The sequence below is a fragment of the Dictyostelium discoideum genome (genome assembly GCF_000004695.1).
Source record: "Dictyostelium discoideum AX4 chromosome 4 chromosome, whole genome shotgun sequence".
NCBI lineage: Eukaryota > Evosea > Eumycetozoa > Dictyosteliales > Dictyosteliaceae > Dictyostelium > Dictyostelium discoideum.
This window is the reverse complement of record NC_007090.3, coordinates 2,160,366-2,170,365: the sequence shown is the minus strand read 5'-3', so window position 1 is coordinate 2,170,365 and position 10,000 is coordinate 2,160,366. Positions and strand designations below refer to the sequence as shown.

Sequence of the window (10,000 nt, the reverse complement as noted above, 5' to 3'; positions counted from 1 at the left end):
GCAACTGAAAAAGCAGCAGCATTAAAAGCAGTTGTTAATTCAATTCCAAATTTCCAATATACAATTCTTTATGAATGTATATCTTTATTACATGATATTTCATTAAACTCTAAAGAAAATTTAATGACTCCAAGTAATTTATCAATTGTATATGGCCCTAGTTTATTAAGACCAAATATTGAAAAAGGTGACATCCAAGAAATTGCAAATGCAAATACTATTGTATTTAATTTAATTTCATTCTTTCAACAAATTTTTATCAAAAATCCTGATCCTTCAATTTTAGAGATTGAACATCCAATTACTCCAATTAAACCAATGATTCAAAAATAATAATAATAATTATAATAATAACAAAAAAAAAAAAAATCTATAACAGTTGTACATTTACTCTCATATATATATATATTTACAAATTATTTTTTCTAAACAATCTAATATGTTATTAGGGACGATATAAAAAAAAAAAAAAATAAAATAAAAAAAAAAAAAAAAAAAAATAAAAAAAAAAAAAAAAAAAGAAATTAACATTTATTAATAAAGGTAAATTTTTTATTTATTTATCTTTATAACTTTCATATTTTTCGGGTTTAACATTACTTCCACTACTTCCACTACTGCCACTATTATTATTAATATTATTATTATTATTATTATTATTATTATTATTATTATTATTATTATTATTATTATTATTATTATTATTAATAATATTAGTTTTATTTTTAAATAATGAAGGGAATGGATTATTATTTTGTTTTTTTTCAATTATCCAATATTGATTAACTTGTGCCAAAATATCTAAAGGTAGAGAACCATTCTCTAAAATTACACTATGAAACTCTTTAATATCAAATTTATCACCCAATTCTTGTTCTGCAAATTCTCTCATTTCTAAAAGTTTAACTTGACCTACTTTTTGTGATAATCCAGTTCCTGGTAATGATGATATACATTTTACTTCTAATTCTGCTTCTCTATTGCTAAAACCTAATTCTTCAAAAAATGAACATGCAGTTTTTGTATCCCATTTAATACCTTGGTAATGAATTGAACAATCTGCTACTAATTTTGCACTAATTCTTAAATCCATTAAATAATGTCCCAACACTTCCCATTTATTATCCATCCAACCATTTTCAATTGTTAATAATTCTGCATATAATCCCCATCCATTAAAAAATGAATTTGAAATCTAAATATTTATATAAAAAAAAAAACAATAAATAATAAATAATGTTTTTAATTTAAATTAAAATTATATTATTACATACCAAATTTTTTCTAAAGAAATCTAAATTTGAATTTTTAAATGCTTCTAATTGTAAATGATGACCTGGTACACCTTCTCTAAATGCACAACCTTTATTCATTAATTTTGAATAAGTAATTTCTCTATCGAAATTAATTGAAATTCTTGGATTTTCACTCTACATATATAAATTAATTAATTAGTATATTTTATATTTAAAAATAAAATAAAATAAAATTAATTAAAATATTTACACCATCCCATGGACCAGCTTGATAATTATATGAAACATCAGAGAAAATTGTATAATAATCTATATTAATTGGACTTTCAGGATATTCATAAAATAAATCTTTACTTTTTTCCCATGCTCTTGTAATTGAATTTTTTAATTGATGTACTGCATCTCTTCTTCCCTTTTTTGTGAAAGAGAAATGAAATTCAGGATCATTAAATAATCTTCTAATAAAATCACCAAAACTTTCATAACCTTTACAAAAAATATACTCTGGTTGTACCAATTCAATTATTTTCTTTTTACAAGATTCAATTTCTTTTAAACCTAATTCTTGTAAATCCATTGGATGCATTGTTGTTGATGTAAAATAATAAATATGAAATCTATAAATATCATCACCATTTGGTATTCTCCATAACTTTTTTTATTCAATTTTAATTAATTTTAATAATATATTATTGTTAGCAATTAATATTATAAATAATATTAAATAGAATATAAAATAAAAACTTACACCTATTTCTTTTGGAGCAATTGGAATTAAACTGTAATGATATCTTATTAGTTTTCTAATTGCAGGCATAAAAAAATTAACAATTGCACCTAAAGTATGATCTAAGAGTACTTTTCTTTTATATTCACCAATATCTTCATCTGGTAAACCTTGGAGATGTACAGATACTAATTTATAAATAAAATGATTTTTTGGATTACTTTTATCACAATAAATTGTTTTTTCTAAATGTTTACAAATTCCAATAATTGAATCAACACATGGTAAAACTCCTTTTTTCTCTCTCTTTTTTAAATCAATTATACAACCATCAATATATTCTACAGAATGTTGGATTCTTTTAATATAATCTTTAATTTCTGATTCTGTTGATAACTAAAAAAAATAAAAAAAAATAAAAAAATTTTAATACATATAAATATAAATAAAATTTCAAAAAATATTTATATATTTACTCTTTGTATAATTGTTAATGTTTTAACATAAGCAACAATACAACCTCTAAATTGATTAGTTGGATAAATTAAAGGATTATAAATGAATAATGGATAAATGTAAATCATTAAATCATAACCAAATGAGGATGTAGTTAAAAACCATTCTAGTGTTGTATAAGTAATCCAATTTTGCATTGAATTTTCTTTTCTCTTTTCCAAATCTTTAAAAACTTTACTTTTAAATGATTTTAAGAAATTTAAATTCTTTTTTAATAAAGCTTTTTGTTTCTTTCTAAATGATAATGATAGATCATCCAATAATCTATTTTGAGAATAAATACCATAATATTCAAATAATCTAATTTTGGTTAAAATAATATATTGATGTTGAAGAAATTCAAATGTAAATCTATTTACAAGTACATTTAAAGTAAAAGGGGTGAAATAAAGATTTGGTATTAAAATGACTGATAAAATACTTTGTAAAATTAAAAATATTATAAAAAATTGATTTTTAACTAAAAAACTTTTTAATTGAAAATTTTTATCTTGATAATTCTCAATTTGATTTTTTAATTGAACTTCATCAATTGTACTCTTTATAATACCATCATTTGAGTCTGATTGAAATGAGTCAGCATTTTCTTTAATTCTAAAATAACTAATCATTGATTGATTCGGTGATTTAATATATTTTGAATAAACATCAATATCAAATGATGATAATAACAATGCTTTTATATAATTTGATAAAATAAATGATAATAAAAATACTAAAATTGTTGAAATAAAAAATATTAAATGTTTAAAATTAAATCTTAACATTTTTTTTTTTTTTTTTTTTTTTTTTTTTTTTTTTTTTTTTTTTTTTTTATTGATATCAAAATGGTTTTTTTTTTTTTTGTTATTGAAAAAAAAAAATATTAAAAAATTAAAATAGTTTATTTATTATTTGTATTATTACTTTTATTTCTTTATTTTTTTTTTTATGTTGAATAGAAAAGAAAAAAAAAAAAAAAAAAATATGGAATTTATAGAGATCCAAATATTCCAGATTTTTAGAAAAAAGGAAATAAAAGGGTGAAAATAAAAAAATAAAAAAAATAAAAGGAAGGAAAAAAAAAAAAAAAAATGAAAAAAAAAAAAATAAATGTCTATTTATGTATTTTCAATATGAGAACTTAAATTAAAAAAAAAAAAAATGATTTTTTTATTTTTTTTTTAATTTTAAAAAAAAATTATTCAATATGCAAGTATCCTTCCAAATTTTGAGAGAATTTTCATAGTTTTATTAAAATATTTTAAAGTTTTTTATACCAATATAACACAAATCGAATTTTCATTTTAAATAAAACCACAACCACTATAAAAAAAAATTTATTAAAAAAAAAATTAAAAAAATTATTTTTTATGTAAAAAATTGGGTTAAAAAATTAAAAAAAAAAAAAAAAACCCATATTTCTATTTTTAATTAAAAAAAAAAAAAATAAATAATAATAATAAAAAAAAAAAAAATAACATATATCTAATGTTGTGTGACCCATTTATTTTTGTTTAATAATTTTTTTTTATTTTTTAATAAATTATTCAATTTGAAACAAAAAAAAAAAAAAATTATTAAAAAATAAAAAAAAATAAAATTATTAAATTAAATTTATTTTATTATTATTATTATAATTTTATAATAATTTTATTGTTGAAATGAAAACATGAGTATTTTTAAAAAAAAAAAAAAAAAAAAAAAAATTTAATAAACAAATAAAATAATTTAAACATTGAATTAAATTTATATTATTATTATTATTATAATTTTAAATTTTTTTTATTTTTTTTTTTATTTTTTTTTTTATTTTATTTTATTTTATTTTATATCTATATTTTTTTTTTAATTTAATTTTAAAATGATTTTGAATAAAAATTATCATTAGCTTGAATTGCACCAATTTCATCAGTTAAAGTTGAATGAAATGGTTTTGCTTTAATGAAAGAGAAAGCAAAAGTGATAGCAGCAATTAAAAAGTAAGCAGCAGTCCATTGATAAGGAATTGTTGAACCACAATTCCAAGGTAAATAAACCTCACCATTTGGATTGACAGAATGAATGACACCAAAGAAAGTTAAGACACCAGTTATTGCTAAAAATATTGAAGCTTTCTTCAAACGATTATCCAAAATATAAGCTAAAGAAGTACCCCAAAACAAAGAAGTACAAATGAAACCATGAGCCATTATCATTATATTACCAAGTGATTGAATTAAAGATGGTTGTAAACCTAATGTAGTAGCCACTGAATTTGGATCAGTGATACAATTTGATAAAACTGGTGAGATTTGACTAATGTAAATATTACAAAATTGGAATAACGATGGGAAGAAACTCCAAACCACAGCAGCGCAATGATGTGGTTTAATACCTTTAGTATTGTGGAAAGTGTCTGAACAAATTTCAAATGCAATGAAAATGAAAATTGGTATGATTGCTGGCTTTGGTAAGATTTTAGTGAGGAAACCAAGATAACCAAAGAAACCACCCAAACCAATGATTAAACCACTAATTAAGGAATAACCAGAACGTGCTTTAAAATTAGTATGGAAAACTGTATGACCAATGTATGGTGTGGTTTGAACTGTACTTCCAAAGAAACTACCAATGATTGTTGAAAATGAATCAATCAATAATACCCAACGTGTATTGTATGCATTACCGACATTATTTGCACTATCAGTGATTGTCAATGACCCGATATTCACAAGGATGGCATATGGTATAGCAATGGAGATATTTTGTTTAATTGCATCAGCGAACGATTTGAAAATATTTGATGGATGTGGATAGGTCAATTCGTAGTTATCAGTGACACCACTTGGCATTGGGTCCACGGAAATATGTACACCTGCCATGAAATAATAGATTGCGGAACCCACCAAAGCAGAGAGTAAAACACCCGACAAATTGAATGGCAATGAAATTCCAACCGTTTCACCATGTTTATTCTGTCTGTGAATTAGTATCAACAAAAGTATCCAAAGTGACACCCAACCAACTACAGGCTCTTCAACGACGGTTAACAATTCATTCATGCCTAACAATGCCAAACCTATGCCTGCCAATGCGCCGGCTTTGCCCACTGGATGGAATTGCTTCTGTGCAAAACTCATCAACGTTAGTAACACCTTGAATGCGCCAATTAAAAACACGGTTGTGCAACCAACTAACCAAGCACTATTTGTAGCATCCGGTATGGAACTACCATTCTTTATTGCCAATGCATAAGCCGGACCAATCACTAACAAAGGTAACCCAATAGTTGATGGTGCGTCTAAACCCACTGGAATTGCAGTATAATGTACAGATGGATCCTTTTCATGATAATCCAAATAGATGGCATAACACGACAATGCTATACTACCAATCATAACAGCCAATGCCGGACCCGCTATAAAATACTTTGTTACAAGATCAATTGGCATTCCATAGGCACCTTGTAAAATACCAACCAATGATGCTATATTTGCCAAATTATCCAATACCACTGAAAATACTGCATTAACATCACCTGATGTTGGTATCAATTGATTCTTAATTGTTGAAAGCCATGTTTTATTTTGTCTATCATGTAAAAGACTAACACTTTGATTTGATCTAAAACTACTCATTTCAATCTCTGTTATTGGTTTACTAACTTGATTATTATTATCTTTATTATTATCTTGACTATTATCTTTATTATTATTATCTATATTATTATTATTATTATTATTATTAGCAAGAGTTGGTGATTTTTCTTCTTTATCACTTTTATTATTTATATCAGAACCAACAATACTATTATTGTCACTACTATCTAATGAATGTGTTGGCGAGTCAGTTTCACTTGAACTAATTTGTAATGGTGGTGGTTCTATATTATTTTCAACTTCTGAATAAGGTGGCGGTGGTGTTGGTGGTTGTAATGTTGTTTCTAATTCTTCACTATCACTATCACTATTACTACTTTGATTTAAATCTGGTGGTTTATTTTCTTCTATATTATTATTGTTATTATTATTATTATTATTATTATCAATATCCTGTTCTTCTAATTTGTCTTCATCGGCGTGGTCAGAATCACTATCACTACTACTACTACTACTAGTTAAAAGAGTATTATTTGTATTAGACGCTATGTTATGTTTTTTATTCTCTTTAATTCGTTTCTAAACAATTGTAGAAACCGAGAATAAAAATGATTAATTAAATAATTAAATTTGAAAAGAAAAATTAAAAAAATAAAAAATAATAATAAAAGAAGTGGATTTGGAAATATTTAAATAAAATTAAATAGAATGTAAAATGGGTAAAAAAAAATATATATAAAAAATTGTGAATATAAAATATTATTATTTTTTTTTTTTTTTTTTTTTGTGTGTTTAATTATTTATTTTTATTTTTTTATTATTATTATTATTATTTGTAATATCCAATTGTTGATTGATTGTTTATTTTTATTAAATTATTAATAGTATTGTTGGAATTAATAACAAATAAAAAAAAAAAAATTTATTATTTATAAGGTATGTTTTTTTTTTTTTTTTTTTTTTTTTTTTTTTTTTTAGGAAGAAATAATTTAATTTTTTGTGAAGTGGGATTGATTTGTTTAGTGTAATTGATTCAAGTGGGATTGGTTTGTTTTGTGTATGTGATTTAAGTGGGTTTGATTTCTTTAGTGTGTGTATAAAAAAAAAAATTAATTTTGAAAATAAAAATAAATTTACAACCTGAGGGAATGGTCAATGTGCTATATATAACTTTGCATATTATATATATTTATTTTTTATTTTTTTTTATTTTTTTTTGTTTTTTATTTTTTTTTTTTTTTTGTGTGTGCAAAATTTGGTAATAATTTATTTTTTTTTTTTTTTTTTTTTATGTTTTGTTTAAAAAAAAAAAAAAAAACAAAAAATAATAGAAATAATTTTATGTCTTTGAAAAGTAGGTCTCAATTAATGAGGTATTATGGCGAATAAGAAGATAATATTTAAGAAAAAAAAAAAAAAAAATTTATTTTATTTTATTTTATTTTATTTTATTTTATTTTATTTTTATTATAATTGTCAAAATAGAACAAATGTAAATTATCTTTTTTTTTAAAAAAATTATTATAATAATTCATTTTTTTATTTAATTATTTATTTTTATTTTTATTTTTTTTTATTTTAGATGGTTGACTGCTGCATATAAAAAAAAAAAAAAAATCCACTTTTCTATAATACAAAAATTAAAAATAAAAAATAGTGATAGTACATATAAATACATCGGTAATCTTTAAGATTGAAAGATCGAAATTAATTTTTTTAAAAAATTTTATATCTATGTAAGGAAATGGTGTGGGGTATTACAAAAATATTATTTTTTTTTTTTTTTTTTGTGTTGGATTTTTAATTATTTTTTGCTAAAAATAATTTAAAAAATTTAAAAAAAAAAAAAAAAAAATCTAAAATTGTCTGTGAAATTTGAAAATGTGTGTCAAATTTTTTTTTTTTTTTTTTTTTTTTTTTTTTTTTTTACAACAAATCGAAAGGGGAAATAAATTACATTCTAGGAAACTATATTTTATTTCTTTTTTTTTTATTATGAATATACCCTTTTTCACCAATTAATGAAGAAAATAATAAAAAAAAAAAAAAAAAATTGATCAAAACAAATGTATAAAATAAAAAAAATAAAAAAATAAAAAAATATAAAAAAAAAATAAAAAAAATATTAAAAAAGATAAAAAAAATTAAAATTTTAATATTTACATGTGTTTAGTTTTATTTATGTAATAATTATAAATGATATTATAAAAAATTATTATAAAAATAAAAAAATAATTATTAACAGTTTATGTGTTGTTTTTTATTTTTTTTTTACAATTCGTTAAAAAAAAAAAATTAAAAAAATTTAAAAAAAAAAAAAAATCAAAAAAAATCAAAAAAAAATCAAAAAAAATTGTTTTTAAAAAAAGGAAAATGTTTAAAAAAGAATCTTTTTCATATTCAATTCTATTAATTTGCCATAAGTACCGATTCATTTCCACTGGATGACTTCGGCAAGAAGATTTTTAGAACGTCATCATTTATTCTTTTTTTTTTTTCTTTTTTTCTTTTTTTTTTTTTTTTATATAAACAGCAATAAAACTTCAAATCACATAATTGACTCACCAAAAATGATTGTTTTGAGAATCAAATTTTTTATTTTTGAAATATCAAAAGAAAAATCTATTTTTAATTTTTAGTGAATTGGAAAAAAAAAAAAAAAAAATAATAAAAAAAATAAATTTAAAAATAAAAAAAAAAAAGGATAGATTTAATTTTAATTAATTTAAGATAACTTTTATTAATTCTAAAAAATTTTTGAGAATGTTTTTCGTTTTGTTTTGTTTTGTTATTTTTTTTTTCTTTTTTTTTTTTTTTTTTTTTTTCTTTTTTTTTTTTTTTTTGGGATAAAGTATTTTTTTGAGAGTCTGTAATTTTATTATCTGGAAAATGATTGAGCATTAAATTTACCATTCCTCATAAATAAATAAATAAAGAAGAAGAAGAAGAGAAGAAGAAAAACTGTAAGCGCTTTTACCAGTGGTCATTTGAATAACAATTTTCAGTGGTTGGTTCGTCAAATAATCTATCAACTTTGTAACCTTTTGCATATCTTTTACGAATTTCTGGAAGTAAATCACAAACAACTCTAAGTGAATCCCATTGTTGATCATCTAAACTTGGACCGTCCCAACGAGATGTTGGATGATTAATATGAACGATATATGCTTCAGGTAATACACTAAATGTCTATAAAATAATAAAAATAAAAATAAAAATAAAAATTAATAAAATATTAACAATTATTTTAATTAGATATATTTTTTTTACTTACAAAACCTTGGGCAGCCATTCCAAAAATTTGAGAATTCTTATCAAAACCATAACCTTTGAAACGCTCATCAAATGGTAATGTTTGAGATCTATTATAAACTAAAAATGGTTCATAAATCCAATGATATTCAATTGCATATGGTTCAGTTGATGTCATCCATCTTGTATAATCTGTTGGAGAATGACATTTTGGACATACTTTTAAATCTAAATAAAATCAAATAAATAATTTATAAATATGTTAATAAATTTATAAAAATTATATATTGTTGGTGGTGGTTGTTGTTGTTGTTGTTGTTGTTTTTTAATTTATTTTTGTATATTAATACTACTTACTTGATGGTTCAATTTTATTTTTTGTTAACATTTCAATAAATTCAAATTTTGAATCTGGAATATCTTTTGGTTGTAAATTTGAAGAGAATGATGGAATGACAAAAGCATTTAAAGAGTCATCTTGATTTAAATAATTTAAATTGATATAGTGAGCAATGTGGTCATGTAAATGAGAGGGTGGAATGAAATCAACATCCAAGAGTAATACATGTTCGGTCAATGCATTTCTAATTGCAAGATTACGTAAATTATTAACTGGATAACGAGTATTGTTATGGTAGAATAAATGGAAATCAGCAAATGTAGCCAATATCTTATTGGCACTGATTGCT

At 21.4% G+C, this 10,000-nt stretch overlaps 4 protein-coding genes across 4 annotated transcripts in view; 1 reads left to right on the top strand and 3 right to left on the bottom strand.

Annotated features, from left to right (window-relative positions):
- The window catches only part of gacC (RhoGAP domain-containing protein), a gene marked incomplete at both ends in the record, with an annotated part of 1,587 nt that extends 1,254 nt beyond the window's left edge, over positions 1 to 333 (top strand). The window contains one exon of the mRNA XM_633417.1: positions 1 to 333. This exon is cut by the window's left edge and continues 40 nt beyond it. Coding sequence (XP_638509.1) covers positions 1 to 333 — 333 coding nt within the window.
- A 223-nt stretch (positions 334 to 556) lies between these two features.
- DDB_G0284569 (hypothetical protein) lies at positions 557 to 3,266 on the bottom strand (the record flags this gene model as incomplete). Its single annotated transcript, XM_633416.1, has 5 exons — positions 557 to 1,195; positions 1,275 to 1,430; positions 1,507 to 1,908; positions 2,005 to 2,379; positions 2,460 to 3,266. 5 exons carry the CDS (start codon positions 3,264 to 3,266, stop codon positions 557 to 559), a joined length of 2,379 nt encoding a protein of 792 aa, XP_638508.1.
- A 1,071-nt stretch (positions 3,267 to 4,337) lies between these two features.
- On the bottom strand, positions 4,338 to 7,237 carry DDB_G0284579 (hypothetical protein; the record flags this gene model as incomplete). Its single annotated transcript, XM_633415.1, has 2 exons — positions 4,338 to 6,625; positions 7,231 to 7,237. The coding sequence occupies 2 exons, from the start codon at positions 7,235 to 7,237 to the stop codon at positions 4,338 to 4,340; spliced, it is 2,295 nt and encodes a 764-aa protein (XP_638507.1).
- Positions 7,238 to 9,032: 1,795 nt separating this feature from the next.
- gnt14 (hypothetical protein) overlaps positions 9,033 to 10,000 on the bottom strand; it is a gene marked incomplete at both ends in the record, with an annotated part of 2,137 nt that continues 1,169 nt past the window's right edge. Inside the window, 3 exons of the mRNA XM_633414.1 lie at positions 9,033 to 9,248; positions 9,334 to 9,539; positions 9,669 to 10,000. The exon at positions 9,669 to 10,000 is cut by the window's right edge and continues 1,169 nt beyond it. Of these exons, the coding sequence (XP_638506.1) occupies positions 9,033 to 9,248; positions 9,334 to 9,539; positions 9,669 to 10,000 (754 nt within the window). The remainder of the gene's footprint in view (positions 9,249 to 9,333; positions 9,540 to 9,668) is intronic.